Source organism: Pangasianodon hypophthalmus, chromosome 8 (genome assembly GCF_027358585.1).
Source record: "Pangasianodon hypophthalmus isolate fPanHyp1 chromosome 8, fPanHyp1.pri, whole genome shotgun sequence".
In the NCBI taxonomy this organism is placed as follows: Eukaryota; Metazoa; Chordata; class Actinopteri; order Siluriformes; family Pangasiidae; genus Pangasianodon; species Pangasianodon hypophthalmus.
The window spans coordinates 21,846,691-21,868,483 of NC_069717.1; the positions used below are offsets into that span (position 1 = coordinate 21,846,691).

Below are 21,793 nucleotides of genomic sequence, written 5' to 3' on the forward strand. Positions count from 1 at the left end.
TGCTTCTCTAAACCTAACACCAACCCCCCCCCCCCCCCCACACACACACACACACACACACACACACACACAAGCACACACCCCACCCCCCCTCATTCCACAAACACATTCATCTGAAACAACTCATTACTGTAATGCATATCTTGGGATCTTTTACCTCTAGGCCCATACCTCTCTGGAGGTCAGATATTATAAATGACCATACACTGTGTCTCACTTGGATGGTTCGAGTCCTCACACAAGTATGGATCCTACAAATCTAGTGAAGATGCAAAGAGTCCATGTGGAACGCAGGGTTCTGTACTTGGTCCTGTCCTTTTATCACTTTGTACCAGTTGGAAAGTGTCATCCACTCTCATAGCTTTCTCTTTCTTGCTAGTTGCTGTAACATCAGCTGTTCGGTTTAGACTATAAGCTCCTTAGTTGACTACAAATAAACAACCATTGTTAACTATTTGTAATAATGACAGTACTATGGAATGTAATGCAGTAATAAAGAGGCTGGCTGTCTTAGGCTAACTTAGGCTGTCTTGTTAAACCAAGAAATTTAACTAGAGTTAACTAGAGTCAGAGTAGCTAATGTTTAGGAGATTAGAAATAAGTAACTGGTGTAGTACACATTCTGCATTATATTAAGTACTAAGTGGGTCACGTTTCTGCAGTAAAATTTTGATCATGATTACGGCTCTGCTGATGATATTCATTTATACCTCAGTTTAACCACAACCTCAGATTAACCACACATTTGTCTTGCCTTGCTGACTTGACAGACCACCATGTCCAACTTAGCCTTTCGAAGATAAAGCTTTTTCTTATCCTGAAGATACACACAACAGCTTTGTCAAGCACAGCATTTTCCCACTCTCATAGGTTTGCTCTGGTTAATATCAGGAAGAATATACTGCACCTGTCAGAATGTGCAAAACAGCTCATACTTCAGCCACCCAATATCTCACGGCTCAACTACTCCAATTCTCTGCTGGCTGCTCTACCATCTTGCCCTATAACAACACTGCAAATGATCCAAATATGTGGCATGTCTGGTTTTTAACCATCCTGAATGCCTGTGTTCCATCCCACCTGGTGATACCAGCACAGCATAGGACTAAGTCTAAAACCAGACGTTTATTTCCTGTAATTCCATGATGGTGAAAACAATTGCCCTTGTTTGCATTGCAGATTTTCCTCGCAATCTTCATGAAACATTTCAGTTCTTTTTTTCTGAGAGTATATGATCTTTATTACTTTGTGTAAGTCCATGTAGATGTGTTGTCTTTAGCCATTTAATTGCACCAATCCCATTTTTTTGTTTTTGATATAATACTGTTATAGTACTATACAATCATAGTATTGACCGATACCCAGTACTGACCCTCTTCTGCGCTTCCTCTTTTGCAAAAAGTTAGGAGAAACCAGTTGCACCTCATCCATAGGGGCAGGTGCAGCAGAGCCCCGCCATAGAGCTTCACATCTCCATATATTTTAAATTCCATTAAAATACTAATCACCCCTTTTGAGTGACCAGCTGTTTTTAAAAATGTTGCTTTTTGATAGACATAAGATGATGTTCCACTAATTTGCTTCACCTTTCAAGATCATGGGGCAGCACACTTACTGCCCCACTTAGCTCCAAAGAGTTATTATTGCAACTTAGTAACTAGATATTGAGTCTCTCTATTCTAATAAATCGTATAAATCGAATAAATTTCCACAACCAAAGGCAAAGTGCAAGTGCAGGCAGTGTGTCTGTGATGTACAGAACTGTTTTATTATAAGATGTATTTCAAAAATTAGGAGAGGGAAAGGGGATTATGGAATGGATAATGTCTGTAGGTATGTTGTTGAACCCTCAACTACTTAATACAGGGTTACTCTAAAAATTCTCTAGATAGTAGCCTATAGCATAAGTCAAGAGTTATAGTCACTCGACTTAATTTTGTTTGAGGCTATGTTGTTATTAATGCCCACCAAAATAAAAAAGAAACATTGTGTTGGTGTTCTCGATGTTAAGTCTGGTGTGGACATGCAAGATCCCTGTTGTTTCACTCAAAATCACACTCATTTATATATTGGAATATTTATCAAAGCCACATATTTTCCACTTTTTCATATAGTCACTTTTTTTATGTAAAGCAACATGCAAACGTATTGGTCATTAGGTACAAACTTTATCTGTTTATCTGTTTATCTCTCTATCTTTGTAGCATAGATGTGTACAAATTCAACTACTGTGTTTAGTTGCTGCTCTCTCTGTTCTTCCTGCAACTATCTTGCACTTGTTTCTGTTGGTGGAAACTTATTTTTTGCAGCACTTGTATCACTCCTTAAATGTCTAGACTCTTGGACTGTATTCAGCCTCACTTGGAGGTTGCTTTGGGTAAAAACTCCTGCCAAAAGAATGAATCGTTTGGAATAAGTCGTTCTCTTTATTCCTACATGCACCTCATGTGCACACCACACACACCTCCATACACACATACACACATACACACACAGCCAGCTCACACTGTGGCCTTGACTCCACTCTGTCCGTCTCGTGGCCTTGGCAGCTCCACTCACTCTTTGTCTCTGAGGGCTATAAATCTGTCAAAACACACTGAAACGTTGATACTTAAACAGTCTACCCCCTTAGAACACGAAACCACACAGAGAAAGCCTTTCTCTGTGCCTTTTCAATTCTCTCCACTTACGAGTACAAGGTCTCCTGATGGACTCACTTACACACGTACATCCACGTCCTCTCATCTCTCTTGCAAACACATAAGAGCCCCAAATGAGATTTCCACTCTTTTAAGACTCATTCAGAAGCCTGCTTCTACACCTGCGAGTGTGTGTGTGTGTGTGTGTGCATGAGAGAGTGTGTGGGTTACCTTTGCGTATCTCCTCTCTGATCTGTGACTCCATTTCCTCCATCTGTAAGAGGGTCTTCTGCCAGTATCTCTCTGCCCTTCGGCTCTTGGTACAATACACCACCAGTGCTAGACACACACACACACACACACACACACAGAGAGAGGAAGAAAATCAATTCTTTTATTATTGTGTCCATCTGCTGTGTCAGTAAAAGATTCAGAATCAGTCATACATTCAGTCCGCTGACTTTTATTCGCTGAGTCTCAGAGATTAAAGATACTACAGAGAACAGTGCAGGCTTTGTGTGTCCTTCTCTGTGTGTATATTTTTTTGTGTGTGTGAACTGCTGAGAGGAATTTTGACCCCACTACCTCCCTTTTATCTCTCCTACATCTGGAGCATCTGTCTCCATGACGACAGCCTGTCCGTCACATCACATGCACACACACATTAATACATGCTAATACACACACACACACACACACACACACACACACACACTTACCCACTGTACACAGCAGCAGAAGCACACAACACACCACAACAGTGACAACGATAGCTAGTTCACTGCCGCCCATCTGAACCACAGCAATCACTTTGTGGAAATTACCGGCACGCACCTGAGAGACAGATAGACAGACAGAGATGGTGAGAGAAAGAGAGAGAGAGAGAGAGAGAGGAAGATATTAATTAATTATGACCACGAAGGAATATCAAGTCATGAATAAAACATGACAGGGTGTGCTGTTATAAGAAAATAATCAGCGATGGGGTGGTGGAAGTCTCACTTTTTAACCATTTAAAGTTAAAATTGTGGAACATCCATGAAGCACGTTCCTGTTATCATTTACATTATAGCAGCTATAAACAGTCATTCCCTAACCTCTCTATTTTTCTCTGTCTTGAAGCTTTAAGTCCAAAAAAACCCCAGAAAGCACAACTTCCTTTGTCCTGAAGACTCTCACAAGACGGAAAGCTTAAAGTTACCAACTTTAACCTTAAAGCTAGCTGTTACAAAGCACTGACACTGGAGACTCCTTCTATAAATGTTAAATAACTATTATGTTTTTCTTTGTTAAACAATTTTATTATTTTTATTATTTATTGTTTAGATTATGTGGAGTGTCGACCATACAAGTCTCTTATTGATAATTAATCAACACCTTCTGGCCAATCAGAATCAAGAATCCAACAGTGCTGTGGTGTAACACAAAATAATGGACATTAAAAAGAATAATGTAGCATTTTAATTGAATCTGAAGCATATAAGTTTTTTCCAGGAACACACTTTCCTGAGAAATTTGTGTTGAGAAAAGAACAGATAACGTGTTGCCTTCACAAATATTGTTGTAAACTAGCTCTCATGAATACTACAGTCAAAAGTGTTTGCATATTAAGCTCTAAATCTGTAATTAATCTGCTCAAAAATGGAAGAATTTGAGGCTATTTTACCAACGTATAGCTCAAATTTATCAGTTTCCACTTCCTCATGGAGACCAAAAAAAAACAAAACCCTCTGCGAAAAATAATCAGAATTACAATTTCCTGTCCTAAAGCTGAATAAAAGAACACACTGTAAAAAATTATATCTTAACAAGTGAAAATATCTTGAATATATTCAATTTATCTAGTATTTCCTATTATAAGATTACAATAAACCAAATATAAGATTATTAAAGCTATTTCTATACCTTTTGACTCATTTTTATTCAAGCTTAATATAGTCTTGTTCTATTAGCAGATCATTTCGATCAGATTAAGTGTTTATTTCACGAAAGAAGCAAAATTATCGCCAATAGAATAAGAAAATTTATAGCTTGAAATTAGTAAAATGTCTAGAAATAGCTTTAATAATCTTATATTTGGTTTACTGTAATCTTATAATAGGAAATGCTAGACACATATGAATATATTCAAGATATTTTCACTTGTTAAGATGTAATTCTTTGCAGTGCAGCTCCATCAAAACAGCTTCATGACTGTTTCATGTATGTGTCATCCTAATTGTTAGAGTGTGACAGTTGCACGTTTACGTTTTAATTCATATTTTATAGATGGACATGTTAATTAATAGGTTTAATAGTTTTCTTTGGTTTTCTTTGGTAGTTGCACATACACTGTAGATGTAGATAGAGAAGATGTAGAGATTAGGTGTAAGACATGCTGAAGTATTACTATCATCCTTTTATTTATAGATATATTTTGGGTTGCTATTGTATTTTGTAAGATTATACAGCATTACAATTATATTAAAAGATTAATTGCTTTGGCAAATCCAAAAATTTCCCCAGCATGTGACACTCTGCCCTATTAACTAGTGTTTCAAAAGAAAACTGCATGGCATTATGATTGTCAACACACACACACATACACACACACACAGAGTAATGTGATGCTGGGATTACTGAGTGTAAGCAGTTTTATTTCTGCTTTTCAATAACTCCTATCTGAGTGCAGTAATGACTAATGCTCATGTGTCTCATGTCTCTTCCTAAACTTTCCTCCCTGAAGCAGTTCTGTTTTGAATAATTCAACCTCCTGTTTCAATGAAGCTTTGTTATTCTCTAAAAAGAAACCAGAAATAAAAACAAAACGGGTGTTTCCAGGGATTCCTAGCCAAAAGGTTTACTGTAATACACTCTCCCACATTTTCTCACAGACATTTATACCGTATGTAAGTCAAAAAAATAATATGAAACATTACACAACCAACATGAAACGAAACGCAACGCACATTCGTCTTCCCCAATCCACTCTAGCAGTGAGTCAGTGCAAAATGTGATGTGAAGAAAAATCAGAACCCCTGGACTTTCCCACAATATCAAGCATGTGTGTTTACAGACGAGTGCTGAGTTGAGCATTCCCGCGAAAACATACCGTCTGTCTTACGAGCTTTCTCTTGACCTATGACCTATGACCTATGCACGTCTTTGCTAGCTTCATCGGCCTTGTTTGCTCTGGTGAATGCTTGTCCGAGGAGCGACTGGAATTCCTTTCTTCTCTTTCCTCGCTTCAGTGACTGTATCAGTGGCCAGAGGGTCATTAGTAGACGACGGAGTGAGCAAGGTTAAAGATAGTTGTTTTTCTTTGTCTAAGAAGACTAAACAAAGGAAAGGCATGCTCACACACACACATTTAGAAAGTGTTTGATATCGTGCAAGGCCTTGATTAGCTCTTATTTTGCTGCTGAAATTATCTTCTGAGTCAAAACAGTGACAGGACCGATACGGCAGAGAGGGTTGAGTGCTGCGATGGGTGTGTGCCATCCTCTATGTCACTAGGACATGATGGGACATGCTGATACTGCTGTGTGTTTGTGTGAATGTAAGCCACTCTCAGGATTAACTGTTTTTTTCAGCTCAATGCGGGTTCGTTACTTTCCTCATCTCGCCGTAATGAGCTGGATGGATCACATCAAGCTCTTTTTGGCCACAAAATAAAAAGAGAGACAACTCTCAATTCTCCACTGACTGTAAAATCCATTTTTCACATGACTGATGCAATCTGATTACTAATGCATTTTGATTATTTATGATGAACAAGTCTATCATTGCTTTTCTAAGTGGCTTTTCTGAAACCACGTTCTCGTAGTGAACGCAGATTTTTTTTTTTTTCCTCCCAAAAATCTCGCTTCTTTTACCATTATGGCTGTTTAATCAAATGAAATTGTGCTGGGTAATGTTATTCATCAAGAGAACTTGTGCGGATTGTGGTGTAAGAAAACACTCATCAGGAGGACGAGCAGATGGCGTTTTTGAGCGAGGAAGCGCTTGGTGATGTGGTTGGAGGAGAGGCTTGCGGGTAATGAAGCCGAACTCACAGTGACAGGCAGCTCTCCGCTCCTGGAGCTCAGCGTTCTGTTGATGGTGCAGTGGAACATCTGTTTGTTGTCGAAGCTGATGTCACAGCGCTCAGAGCCAATCATGACCAAGTACTCGTCTTGAGTCAGGTCCAACTCGCTCGGCCCTTTCTGTAGGCAAAAAAAAAAAAAAGACCAGGAGTCATTCAACAAGAAACACTAATGGAGATAACAACGAATGAAACCTAGCAACTACTACAAACGTCACTATCTTCTATACATCCATTAACACATTCCAGTGTTATGCCTTTAGGGTGAATAAAATGGAAGTATCTGAGTAGAAATAAGTCACTTATAATAAAACAGCCTATTAAATGAATAAATATTTCATTTAATTGCATTTACGTGTATGTAGAGGAGCATGTAGCTTATTCTGGCAACAATATGATGCTGAGATGATTATTTGCCTGGTCCCTATCTTTTTTTTTAATATATAAAACCAAGTTTTAAGTGAAAAACCTAAAGAATATTCATCTTGGACGTTGAAGATGAGGTTAGAATAAGACTGAGCATTATTTAGCTACAGTAAAACAAGACAAAAGCTGGATGTACTATGTTGTGTGTGCCTGTCATGTACAAAACTGGCATATAAGCCATGCATGTTGTTGGCAGGTGTGCAGTTTTCGTGCTGAATTCGCCTACTTTTGAAATAACTGTATGTTTTTTTTCTCTCGTCCTTGTAGATATTCTTTAATATGAAAATGTCTAATAACTCATGAGCATTTAAGAGAAAGAATGATTTATTTATTCAACTTGTCTGGCAACCCTGGCCATATGTTGTGAAAACCTACATTTGAATTCCTCAAAAATAAAATTCAACACAATAAGCAATACTTTTTGCCTTGCTACCATTTTTATAGGAGCCATGGTCCGCATGCATATTTGGAATTATTATGCAATTATTATGGAATAAACAGTAGTTTAATTGCACAGTATTCATTATTCATCCATATTCATTCATTCTGACTGCGCAAAAAACTGTATCAATTCAGCGAATCTACATAAGAAAAAAGGGGAGAAACAACGTCGGAAAGCGGAGCTGTGATTGTAAAATGATGCTCAAACATTGCTTATGTGAGAAGGAACAAATTCGTCCTGAACAATTTTTTAATATTACGTGCAGAATACTACATTCTCATTTAATAACCAAACAAGTCAGTGGATGAAAATGAAAGACAGGGACGAGTGAGTTATGGCTGCACGTGCTGTCTCGCTCAAAACTCGCCAGTGACGCATTACGCATACAGCATGTTTAATTTTCACCCATAAGTGGTGTAAGAGTTGCTCCTGGCAGAAGAACAGACACATTGCCACGACTAATTATTTAACCAGCTGTTAAAATTGCTGGTTTTCTTTTAGCTTTAGGAGCGCACACTGTGTGTTTTGCACCCTAAAATAAATTGATAAAAGTACTGCAATACAAACGTGGCATTATATCACTAATTTAAATAGCTATCATGCTCTGCTGCAGCAGTATAAGACTTTAATAATAATAAATATACATATTGTTCCTTGGTAAATTAGTCAAAAAATAGTGAATGAGAATTGTGATATCATTTCTAAGAAAAGTGTAACGTCTATTTGCTCAAGAATCATGCAGAGTTTTCATTAAGATAAAAACAACTGAGGATCAGTGACATAGCTGTATTAATGCCCTTTATTCCTGAGCTTTCTGACGGCTCCACTACTTCACAGCAGCAATTAGCAACTCGTGCTTTTTACAGTTTACAGGCAGTCCCAGGAGCGGTCTATGTGATGAGTTTGAATGTGAATTCCTCCTAATTTGTGAGAAATGCTTCAATAAGAATACAAAATAGTGCGTATTTGTGTATATTTGTGTATTTGTGTTTGTTCATTTCTACACACGGATTAAATGACTACTGTCACTGCTTACATAACAAAGCAATGAAAAAATATTTGGACAAATTCATAGGACATGTTTGTGGGTGTGGTGTGTACAGCAGGTGTCCTATCCTGCTTCCTCAAGCTGTGTGTGTGTGTGTGTGTGTGTGTGTGAGTATGAGGAGGGGACAGTGTTTACAAAGGAAGAGATTTCCGGAATCTCTGATTAAACTCTAGGGGCTGTGTCCCTTTCCTCTGACCACCCATCAACAAACACTTCCTCACACACACACACACACACACACACACAAGCACAGAAACACCAGTTCTGTTGACAAAAATGCTTATAATTACAATATATTCCTTTATTTATAACCCTAATGACCTAGAATTAGACACATATGGGAAAGATATGTACACACACACACACAGACACACACACAGACACACACACAAAAGACACGCACGCATATTTACATTCACACATGCATTACCATCAGCTATGTGTGCATCAAAACAGGAACACATTAAATGACGTTCCAGCAAAATCAAAACTGGAACCAAGTAAACAATTTCTCTCTCAGTCCCCATCCCTCCCAACACACACACACACACACACACACATAATCAAAACTTTCCATTTCTAACCACAGGCATTGTGCTTGGTAAAACCCGGCCACATGAATATATCAGTTAGATCCACTTTCTTGTTCCACTGTATAAAGGCATTCTATCCACATTCTGTCCACAGAAACACACAACACACACATAAACACACTCCCATTCAGCCAAAAGCTCTCTGGCTTACACCTCAGACATGCCATCCTCCCTCCCTCCCTCCCTCCCTTCCTCCCTCACGTCCTCATCCCCCTATTCTTCTGCAGGAAATAAACACTCCTAGACCTGGCATGGGACTTCCTGTCAGACCTCCACAAGATTCCCGATGTATCCGAGCCCACAAGTTTCGCACGTCTGTTCGACTTCCTGATGTGTGTGTGCAACCACGTGTGTGTAAGCAGTTTCATCTCAGATTGCGCAGCACGCTTTTATGATGTTATTACAGCCATGAGGAACACGTGTGAACTGCACACATACACACACACACACACACAAAATGCCTTGTGTCAGCTGAACTGCGGAGGTCATATAGAGCTGGGTGGCAGTGCTTAAGAGGGCCTGGTGTCTGCCATAATACAACTCTTTGATGTGTGTGTATGTGTGTGTGTGTGTGTGTGTGTGTGTGTGTGTGTGAATTTATAGGGTTCTATTTTCATGGAACTTAGTGGTATAACACCAGCATAAGCCAATTTTTCCCCTCGTTCTTTCCCCAGTGCTATTTTTGAGTGCTGCAGCAGAGGGTGTGACATTTGAAATCTGACATTTTACCAGGAACTTGTCTGCCACATCCACACACCAGTGTCATCACTTTGTGCCTCATTTTGCATTTGTGCCATGATTATTGAAATAGGGCTAAAAAAAAAGTCACGACATTATGGATATGGATAATGTGCACACACACACACATACACACATGCATTGTTCTTTATAATTAGTAAAGTTCTGCAGAATGACTCTTTCCTCTTTGTGTGTGTGTGTGTGCGTATGTGTAAACAATTGGTAATGGTTACCTTAACCTACATTACCATATATATCCTACACAATATACTCACCAGCCACTTTATTAGGAACATCTGCACACCTCTCATTTATGCAACCATCCAATCACTCAATCATGCAGCAGCAGCAGCTCAATGCATAAAATCATGCACATGCAGGTCAAGATCTTTAGTATAACCATCAGAATGAGGAAAAAAATGACTGGTCCTTGCAAGAATGAGCAGATGTACAGGTGTTCCTAATAAAGTGGACGGTGTCACACAAATCTTGTCACACAATCAGCACACCCACATGCACTCACATTGATGATGAGTGTGAGAGGTTCCCCAGGATGATGCTTGATAAGTTTCTCTTTGTTGGCGGTGTAAAACTGAGGGTCTTCCACATACTCGAACAGGAAGTGACCTGCATTAGACTCCTCCTCCTCATCCAAGTCCAGCTCAGAGGAGGCGTGGCCATTCCGTCTGTACAAAATCCCGTTCAGGTAGAACTGAGCCATGGCCTGCTGCGATTGGCTGGCTGCCGGAGAGTGGCATAATATGAGATTGGGCGATGCAGTGGTGCAAACCTGCCAATCAGAAAGCATGATTGAGTCACTGGAATAATTAATACTTGAATAGTAACTTCTTCTTCTAACCCTAACCCTAATGTTATATAGTATTCTTATATATATAACATGTATAAGTTACTGTTACCTCCCTGAAGTTACTTATCTTCCTATAACAGAATATCCCAAAGTGTTTTATTCCTCTTATACCACAGCAATTTGCCGATGGTTGTGATTTTAATAACACAAAAACGTAGCTTATGTTACTGAATTCCTCTGTACTGAAGACTTTCCCATGCCAGAACACCTAAAGTTACAATTATACCATGTTATAAAGTACTGACGCTGGAGACTCCTTCCAAAAATGTTCACAGAAATCCTCAACTACTGCACATTTTTTAAATATTTTTTTAAATAACAGCACAGTTTTAAAGCATCTGCCATACAATTCCCTGTGAATCAGCTGTTAGAAAAGATAATGTATTAGAATGGCTCTTAGATACTTAAGATACTTACTGATTGGCCGATTCCCTCCAAATGCATTTTAGCTGTCTGGACCAGATCAAAACTTTGACCAATCACAGAGATGGTACGTCCACCACTGGAAAACACACACACACACTGGAGTCACTGGAGGTAGCTCATTAGCAGACTGTGTTAACATGCCATGTGTGTGTCTCTCACCTTAGGTAGCTCTTATTCGGTTTTACAATATTGATGACGGGGTTCTTTTCATAGTAGAACACACTGCTAAGATGTCTCTCACACGGCCTCTCGTCATACTCCACACACACCGATACGTTCTCTGCAAGGTCGGACACAGCTGGCGGCATCACACACTCGATGATGTCATCGGACAGCCTGTGAAACAAAAGGGGAATGCAGTCAGTACAGCTGATGATGTCATGGTTACAGGGCAGCTAGCATTATGTAACACAGCTGTAAGCAGAATGTAGGTATTGCAATCTGGATTCAAGAGCAACAAGCAAAACGCATATCTGTCTCACACTCACAAGCCCAAGTTGAGTCTCACATTCACCTATCAATCAAGCCAAACCCTGAACATGGGGTTGGAATTGATATTTATCAAGAGGACTGGCTATGTTAAAGAATTATAATAGGATGCCATACCATAATATATTATGTTATATAATGATAACGAAACAAATGTTTATTTACTCTATTGTTAGAGCAAGCAAAGAAATCTCCAACTGCATGTCAAAATCTTACTCTCATAAGCCCAAATCCAAGACCTCATGATTACATCACTGACATAAAGTCCCAACCGTGCCTTGAGTACAACGTCTTCCCAGAGCATACCGTATATTTTGCATTTGTATCTACATACATATGCGATGCTACCTTTAAATCTGGCGAAAATAAATCAGAGCTTGACGAATCTTACCTTCATTAGCTAAGGAAGCCCTTACTCAATGTAGCTATAGTCTTTAATATCTCTTTATAACGTCTCTGGATTTGAAGCATTTATATTTGCACCCCTGACAAAAAACTGTCTTCTCATTGCATATAAAGATGATATTTGAGTCAGAAGTATTTAAATGCGATGGGACTGCATGTTGTTTAAATCTCACATCATAAAATACAACAGGTTATCTGCACAAATTTTTCGCTTCCTTCACCAGTACTAACGATCACACACTCACCTGTCGATTTCACAGTCCTGAGTGGAGTTAACCTTTACTTTAACAGTAGATCCAGCCTCGAGTGATGCACCTCGGATGGTGAGTCGGGTTCCCCCGGCGATCGGGCCATGTAAGGGGTTCAAATCACCTAACCTGGGTTCCTGTAGGGTACAAATACAACATGAATTTTTTTTTGTTGCATCCTGTGGGATCCCAGTCCTGATGCACAGCTCTAGTTGCAACCAGATGGCATGAAAAAAAAACAATAGTACACCTCCTATTTGTATCTGTATTTGCATTTATTTTAGAACACATTGTCTGTTCCTTTTGAATAATGTATTTATATTCGGTTACATCAGTACTGTCTGAGAAATCCTTGAATTCTAGCCAAACATTCTGTTCACACCATTTGCTTTCATTTTTAAGCTGTTATGATGCCATATGTTTCAAACAGTAACACGTGGATGCTCCTAACAGTGTTACTTCTTGTAATCTTTTCATGACTAACCTCTAATGATACTGACTTCATTAATAAAAAGCTATTCATTTTAGGGAATTCTCAGCTGAATCGAATTGATCAAAAGGTGTTGATTTATTTTCTATAACAGCAGCTCTGACAGTAGTGCTGACTGTAATTCAAATCACAGATTTACTGTATACTCATGCGCTCATTTTAACATGATATCGTTTCTATAGTAGCAACTTAACATAATTCTTAGAAGAATCCTGGTGTAATATACTCATACTGTATACTGACTGTAGCCCATATGTGGATAAGGACAGTTTGTCAGCTCTGTACTTTGTACATCAGTGAACAGGGAGCATCATAAGACCACCGCTGAGCAGATATTATCAGGGTGGTGTTTCACTGTCACTGATACGGAGGTGTTTAATAAATCCAGCAATGCTGCTACTACAATGTCAGTGTCACTGCTGTGCTGAGAATGATCCACCACCCAAATTATATCTGCTCAGCGGTGGTCCGGTGATTGTCTGTGGTAATCACACCCACCCTACACATATGGTGGATAAAGACTGAAAGGTTGAAAATCACCGGAATAATCCTTTAAGTAAATGATATGATAAATGCAGAGATCAGAGATTTGTAATCACTGAGAAATCTCATGGGATGATCCTGCAGAGGAGCGACCACAAGAAGAGAAGAAAAAACTTCTAACGTGTGCACATGCGTGCCTGTGTGTGTTTGTGTCTGTGTGTGTTTGTCTTTGCATGAGTGTTTATGTGCATGTCTGAAAGCATCGCTTTAATCAAATAAAGAAAGGATAGATCTTGATCAGTCCTGCTGGTCTGGTCTGTCACTCAAAATCAATGTGGCGTGGAGAGCTCATGCCAAGGGTACAGATGTGCAAATATAATACATCCCCCCATCAAACCCCCAAACACACACACACACACAAAATCAAAGAGTCAAAGACTCAGCTCAACAACACACACATTTAACAGGTCCTATTCAGACACACAAACATGAGAGACACCTAAATAGACAAATGATGTCACTTCCTTTGAGAGGGAGTTTGTGTGGGGTCGAGGACTTTGGGGCTCAAGTAGGGAACTTTGTGGACTTTTGTCTTTGTGTATTTGTGTGTGAATATAAAACAGGGATGTAAAAACAAACGGAATATGTAAAACATCTAAAACATAATGTGTGTGTGTGTGTGTGTTGGGTTGTTAAGGCAGATGTTTCCTGAGCTTGGTTAGAACATTGAACATTTGAGGAAGGAGGTTTGGAGGCTCACATCCTTTTTTTTCTTTAGAGTCTCTCTCTCTCTCTCCACCTTTTTGTATACCTCTCTCACTCCACTGTCTCTAAGCATATGCTTTACATTTCAACATCAGCATAATCACAAGATGAGCTAATCATGAGTTTTACCTTAGGCAATCATGTATTTTGCTATTAAACATATGCACACACACACAACACACACACACACAAACACACACACAATTCCTGCATTGCCAGCAAGTTCATGAAGGGAAACACAACATGACTCACTTTAGCCACCAGCCCACATTTGAAAAGTCGAGACGTTTCAACACAACAATGCCAGAGAAATTCCCTCTGCCCAACACATTGCAATTGATCTGTTCTCAGATCAGACTAAGCTCTGCCCACACTTATTAGGAGCAGCACCGCGGACTGATCTGGGATCAGCCTTCTTTGTGTAGTTAGGGAAATTCCGCAGGTTATGTGGGAACCTTTTCATGCGGAGAGAAGAGGTTCGAGGTCGTTGTTTTTGCTGGCTTGGTTTAGCAAATGACAAAAGTGCTTAGAGTGCGAGATCTGGGGAGAGCTGTGTGTCACTGCCTCCATCACACACAAACACACACATACACACACACATACACACACATGCACACAATGGTGAGAACTGATTTCTTTCGTTGGACGATGATTCCAACATGCCAGCATGCCTGAATATAATCAGCATCTGTTAGCATTCAACACACACTGGAGCCTCTCACACACGGCGCTAAACACATGCAGAGAGACAGACAGGCCAAGTGAGAGAGTGAGAGAGAGACGGAATGAGTCTGCCAAGCCCCAAGACACGGATGAGAGGAAGTGAAGAAGAACAACAAAGTGTGATGACGACATGGACGCCAGGGAGGGGGGGTAGATAGATAGATAGATAGACAGATATATAGATAGATAGAGAGACATAGAAACACATAGAAAGAGACATAGCGAGACGTATAGAGACATAGAGACAGAAAGAGATATAAAAAGATATATAGAGAGAGACATATATATTAAATACTTACCACATAAGAGAAAGCTTCCCTCGAATAACCCATCGCATTTTCACTCACTTTGACTTCCACCTTGTTTTTCACTTCGTTTGATGAGGCTCCTGTCATACACACCAACCTGAAGCACAAAATTAAAAACACACTCTAGAACATTGGACAGAAGACATTTTTCACCTCACACCTCTTTTTCAAACAAAATATTTAAGTCTTTTTGCCTTTGAATTTTTTGAAAAATGAATATACAATACCCAAAAATGTATCAAAGCCAACTAGCAAATACAGCAAGTGTACGACATTATAAGAGGATACTTGAGATTTCAGATTTTTGGTAAGAGTAACGTTAGCACTGGGGTGGATAAAAGCTAACACAGCGCTATTAAGTATCCTCCACAAACCACACTGAGGTCCTGCACTGAATCATGGAGACAATCATGCTGTCTCTACAGCTGTACCACAAATATAAACCTGCTGTTATATTCTCCCAGTGTGTTAGTGAGAACTTAATATAGCTAAAGCGGCATGAAAAATCTTTTAAACACCAGTAGCACCAGTCAATGTGTTTGCAAAATGCTGGATAGAAATGAGCTAGTCGACATACTGCTACGTCTTTATTTCCTCCCTGATGAGTCAGTCAGCTGTCTGAAAGCTGTTGCGCTCTTTATGAACTGTTTGCCAACAGAAGGTGATCTTTACTGCTGGAAGAATTTCTAGCTGTAAAGCAGCTCTGGGGCGAGTGTCTGTGCTAAAGTACTCCAAATCACATAAACTTTTTTACACGATGTCACCATGAAAAGTATTTCCTTGCACAAAAGAGGACGTTTCAGTGAATAATAATTTAACTATAAATAAAACACTCTGGTTGCAGTGTGCCACTTAAATCATGGGACCTGCATGACCTATGACCCTACATATGCACCTTAATTAGCAACGTGATGATTATGTGTTTGAATTTAAATCTACTAAATGGCACGTCAGAGCCAAAACATCTCTCTAGCCAAAACATTTAGAAGATCCAGAAAACAGACCTTTTGATAGCTTTAAAGGCTACAGGAGAGATTTTTAAAATACACTAACTAAAACACTAACTTTAATAGGAAAACAAGTTGGCATTAATGTTCAGTAAGAGTCTAGAATAGTAGTACATAAGTATGTGATTTGAGACACAACATTATTTTGTTTATTCAGTGTCACATGGCACTACACTGCCTCCACTATTTACATTGGTATTGCATCACGTGGACACGTTGTGTTAATTTGAGGATGTGCGCAAGCGACACTCGAAATGATCACAGGATACACGTGGCAGTCATCTTGTGTATGTGTCGTTAAGTATAATTTTCATCAATTGTTTAGACATGTACTGTGTATGTGTTTCAAAATAAAATGTGTTCCATGCTGTTTATTTCTTCAGTATAGCTAGAATTTTAGTTCTAGCTAGGTTAGTTCACTTTTCAGATTAAATTTCAAATTAGACATGTATTTTATTATGTATATCATACAGTCTTTCATTATTTGATAAATGCCAATCTAATCATATAGTATGGTGTAGTATGTTATGTTGCTTGTGGCTCTGGGTTGTTGCCCTGACTCACACTTTATTATTATACCAAACTGTTTTGATTTCTTAAAAAAATCTCACTCACAAATTTATACGCCAGTATTTCATATTGGAAAAGCCAGAGAAAGTCATATACGTATACAAACAGATGTGTGTGGAGTTGAACAGATGCATGTTGAGCGAAACTGACTAACAATAGTGCTAAGAAAAAAAACAAAACGTTGATTGTGTTTTGGATAATGTGTCCTGAGTACATACACACATGGGACAGTCAAAGAAGAGAGACATGGCTATTTGTTTTAACACCCTGAAATTGAGACTAATTAAGATTTAATGAGATTGGTCCCCAATGCACTGAGCAAGCACTGAGTTGACTATGTGTGTGTGTGAATGTGTGTGTGTGCATGTGTGTGTGCGCAACATTTACACAGCTGCATGTAGGTGAATAGCAGTGTAATTTAGTAATCCACCAAAGTAGCATGACTATTGTTAGATGAACACACACAAACGCACACACACACACACACACACACACACAGGTGTGCACTGCTGCCTTATTTAGTCAGGTGGCAAGTAGCAACTATATGCTGATGATTGACAGAAACGTGCACCCCCACCACACACACACACACACAATGTCAGGTGTGCTCTTAGGATAAAAAAGATAGGATTATCTGACAGTTTGGACCTTTTGGGGACATGGCTGGTCCTCATGAGGAATTTTTTTTTTAAAGAAAAACTGCAGCTTTTATTTAACTGAAAGGTTTCTTTTTGTTTACTGAGGATTATAATTGAGGCATTAGTTAGCTACATTAATAATTATATCAGTGGAAGGTCCCCAAAAGAATAGTAAGACAAACGTGTGTGTGTGTGTGTGTGTGAGAGAGAGAGAGTGTCACCGTATGTGTATTATTTATATAGACATGGGAATGTCCACTGGGATCACTGCTGTACAGAAACACCACCTCATCATGCTGAGTAAACTGGTCAGTCAGTCACAGGGCTGCTTCTCAGGTGACCTCAGAAGTGAAATCTGAGAGTCTGAACGGCTCTGGCCCTTGACGCAAGCTGTCAGAGTGACAAGATGACAGAAAAGTAAGCGCTGCCTCGTTTTTACTTTTTCTACAGTGTGTTTCCTTCCTGTGATTTGCAGAATTAGGCCAGGTTGACAATACAAACTTTTTTGTTCAGTGCTCAGATTTGAGCTTTCTGTCTCTATGGTTCACATTCACATATGTAAAGCTAGTTTCGGGCTTCTTTCGACATCCTGAACAAATCAAATCAAATGAAATCACTCATAATTTACACTGAGGACTAAAAGAATCAGCAGTGTCATATGCATGATCCATTGTCTAAAAATGGAAATCAGTAATATAAATGGATTACATTGAAATTAGTAGCAGTGGTTACGGTTCTAGTCTTCTAATCAGAAGGTCATTAGTTTAAATCCAACTGGTTACTGCTGGGGCCTTAACCCTCTCTTAACCCTTTCTGCTCGAGAGACGCAGTATCATGAATCACTGAGCCTGCGCACCAAGTCCAGCTTCCTAACAAGCCTAGGATATGTGCTTTGATACTCTATGCTTCATATATAAATTTATACTTATCCATAAATGCCATGTATAAACACAATTACCAAAAAAAGTGTCAGTCATAAAGTTCAATGACTGATACTGACACATTTTAAACAGCAAAACACACTGAAAAATGTGTCACTTTGCTGTATAGACGATTCACAGTATCACATTAGAGTACATGCACGATCAATGAGACTCATAAACAAGACTACGGAAGAATAACAATCATGTAGTCATGTACTGTACACATCCGTTTATTTCCCCCAGCTGTCACAAACTCATAACTAGCTGCATGCTAATGGTCCCATCGCTGCCATTTACTATCAACACTCAGCTGGGATGACTAGATTCACCACAAGACAGCAGACACACAACAGTGGCAGCTATTACACACATATAGTAAATTACGAATTAACAGACTACGATTCATCGAGAAAATATTATCAAGTCATCCATAAAAGAGTACCTATTCTAATTACTCATATTTCCTCTCATTAGCGATATAAACATTATAATCAGATTACGTAATCCAGACTAACCTGTTACTACCAAACACTGGCCATGAACAACATTCGCAAGACAATCCATCATTGCAGCAGCAATAAACTCCAACTTGCAGCACAATCTTTCATCACAAAGATAATGTGCTCTTGAGGTTGGCTGCAGTTTGTGTGTTGTACATGATTGGGGTGAGGAAATCATGTGCTGATGAAAAAGGCCAGATGCAGTGCTGTTTTTTCAGCTAAATAAGAAAAATCAGACACGTGGCTCACACTGGATACTAACCACAGTGATACATACACGCATATGACCTCAGGCACATGGCCATCAGATACTATCCATTCAAAGATGATATATGTGAGCAGAGGGCTGTAAAAAACATCTGCTACATTTATTTCACAATTACAGATTTACCTGTCAATCAGCAAGGTGGAGTTGTCATCTGAGCAAATAAAATAGTGTGGATGTGTCTATAGCGTTATAGGTGCCTACACCAACAGTGATCACCTTGAGGATTAGTAAATTACACTGCTATTCATCCCACTGGCAGCTGTGCAAACACCCCAAAATACAATAGCTTACTAAACTTACTAATCCCGCTGTTACACTGTACACTGTGGATCCTTGGTTCAAAAGCTTTCTGATTGGCTGTAGATATATAGATACATATAGGAGGTAAACTACTGCAACAAACAGCACTTTATGTCTGAAGACTGTTAAACATTATACCACAGCGCTTGAATTCTCGAATCTGATTGGTCAGAAGGTTTTCTGAGAGTAATTGAAATCACAGGTTTACATTAATGCACTAATTCTAATATATTATCCTTTAATAAACAAATAAAACAGTGTGCTGTTATTCAACAAAGGAAAAAAAATGAAATGGTGAAGTTTTCTGTAAGAAGACGCTTATTTAACATTTAGGGAAGGAGTCTCCAGTGTCAGTGCTTCGTAACAGTTTGTTTTTTTTCTGCCATGAGAAAGTCTTAAGGACTTTTTTTACGCCTTCCAATTTCTTAAAAAAAAAAAAAAAAAAAGGCTGGCCTGAGAATGACTTTATATCTGCTGTAATGTAAGCGATAACAGGAACTAACTTGTCCCTTGGACGTAACTATTACCGGATAAAAAGTATGACGTGTTGTTCATTAATAAATTTAAAAACCTGTAAAAACTTGTTTGCAAATTGCTGTGGTATACAAGGATTAAATCACTTCAGGACATTCTGACATTGGAAAATAATCATCCTGGGTGTGGGAACATCATCACATCACTCAGTGTTGATTATTTTCCTATAACAGCATGCGCCGTCGTGTTTTATTCCTTACTTAATGATCCCTTCAGCACCCCTGCTTAGTATATGCAGTACAGTATGTATCTGAATGTGCTTTCTTTTCCTGTGCTGTTACTTGTTATGCTGATTGATGATCCATATTTCATTATAAAAGTATTACCACGTTGTATTATCTTATAATACTGGTATCATAAATCATTTCAGAGCTAAACAATGAGTTTAAGAGCCACACAATTACATTAACAAATGTGGGAGGCTAACAATGGATGATTTTACATTCAGGCTTCAAGAAAGTATTTTATGAATCCCTCAGCAAGGTATCATCATAGACAATGATTAGACATATGACATGCTTTTAACTACTGTATTTATACAGAGTGTGTAGCTGCACAAAGGTAGTTTTTGCTAGAATTAGCATTAGCAGTATGTCACCTATTTACCATGTCAAGATCACCATGAGAGTACTGTGGATGGTACAACATAGAAAGCATAATGTTAGCTGTGGATGTTCTTGCTTGGATAGCTTTAGGACTGCAGAACAGTTTGCACACAAGTCTCCATCACTGAACAGTTAATAACTTCAGGTTGATTTGACTTTAAGTTAAAAACTATAATGAATTCAGAAATGACTCTGATGCTCATACTTGTAAGCTGCTCATAGGCTCATAAGTTCCTGTTAACACAATGACTGGTTTTTGACTATATAGTATACAGTTATAGAAGGGAATGATTTATAATTGCATTATATAGTGTCACCCAGATGAGGATGCGTTCCCTTTTTGAGTCTGGTTCCTCTCAAGGTTTCTTCTTCATGTGCTCTCAGGGAGTTTTTCCTTGCTCATTAGGGATAAATTCATAAATATAAAATTTGTATCTGGAATTTATATATTTCTGTAGAGCTGCTTTGTCCATTGTTAAATGCACTATACAATTAAAATTGAATTGAATTGAATTAGTCAAATGCTAGCAAAAAACTTGTTTCCTCCTCAGACCATTGTTCATTCATTATAACATGCCATGAAAATAATCTTCTCTGCTTGATCGCTGTCATGCCCCTCATGTTACCAGTTCTTGGTTCCAGACTAGCAAAACCTATTTTGCTTTCTGCAATGTAATGTAGCTTTCAACTAAACGACTCACTCGACTGAGACAGTGTAGTGATGTGGCAGCAGTTGGCAGGGCACATCCCCAATATAGACCTCTACCTCTTCTGCCCTGCGTCCCAGGTTCCTCCCCTGCACTGTGAGCAGAGTTCCCCCACTCAATGGACCACTCAGAGGAGTAATCTGTTGGAAAACAAAACAGGAAGTGAAGGTTAGCGGTACAGATTAACACATAAAATAAGACAGAGCTGAAACTTCAGAAACCAAAATGGCTTCAATTCAATTATTCCATTTAGACAATGACCGAAAAGAGTCATATTTGGAGTCATACATACAGTACTTTTAAAGGCTTCACTCTTTTTTCAACCTAATCCCGCTCAATCGTTTCTGTAGCGTGTGTGATTGCTGCGTAAAATAATTTCCTTCATTAGCGAGTTTTATGACGTCTTCGGTCCAAGCCATTTATAAAGTAAACTTTAAGTAAGGAATAAAACCTAATGAGATATGAAACATCATACTTTTTATCCATTTATAGTTACATTTAATGTTGTGGAATGTCCCTTGGAAAGGTTACTTGATGTTATCACTTACATTTTCGCAGCTATAAACAGTCACTCCCTGGCTTTCTCT

At 38.8% G+C, this 21,793-nt stretch overlaps 1 protein-coding gene across 1 annotated transcript in view; it reads right to left on the reverse strand.

The window, feature by feature from the left end:
- plxnd1 (plexin D1) overlaps positions 1 to 21,793 on the reverse strand; it is a 95,260-nt gene that overhangs the window by 26,682 nt on the left and 46,785 nt on the right. Inside the window, exons 13-21 of the mRNA XM_026925304.3 lie at positions 21,201 to 21,346; positions 15,146 to 15,251; positions 12,383 to 12,522; positions 11,403 to 11,579; positions 11,235 to 11,319; positions 10,473 to 10,739; positions 6,674 to 6,823; positions 3,359 to 3,473; positions 2,871 to 2,978 (exon numbers count right to left, since the gene is read on the reverse strand). Coding sequence (XP_026781105.3) covers positions 2,871 to 2,978; positions 3,359 to 3,473; positions 6,674 to 6,823; positions 10,473 to 10,739; positions 11,235 to 11,319; positions 11,403 to 11,579; positions 12,383 to 12,522; positions 15,146 to 15,251; positions 21,201 to 21,346 — 1,294 coding nt within the window. The remainder of the gene's footprint in view (positions 1 to 2,870; positions 2,979 to 3,358; positions 3,474 to 6,673; positions 6,824 to 10,472; positions 10,740 to 11,234; positions 11,320 to 11,402; positions 11,580 to 12,382; positions 12,523 to 15,145; positions 15,252 to 21,200; positions 21,347 to 21,793) is intronic.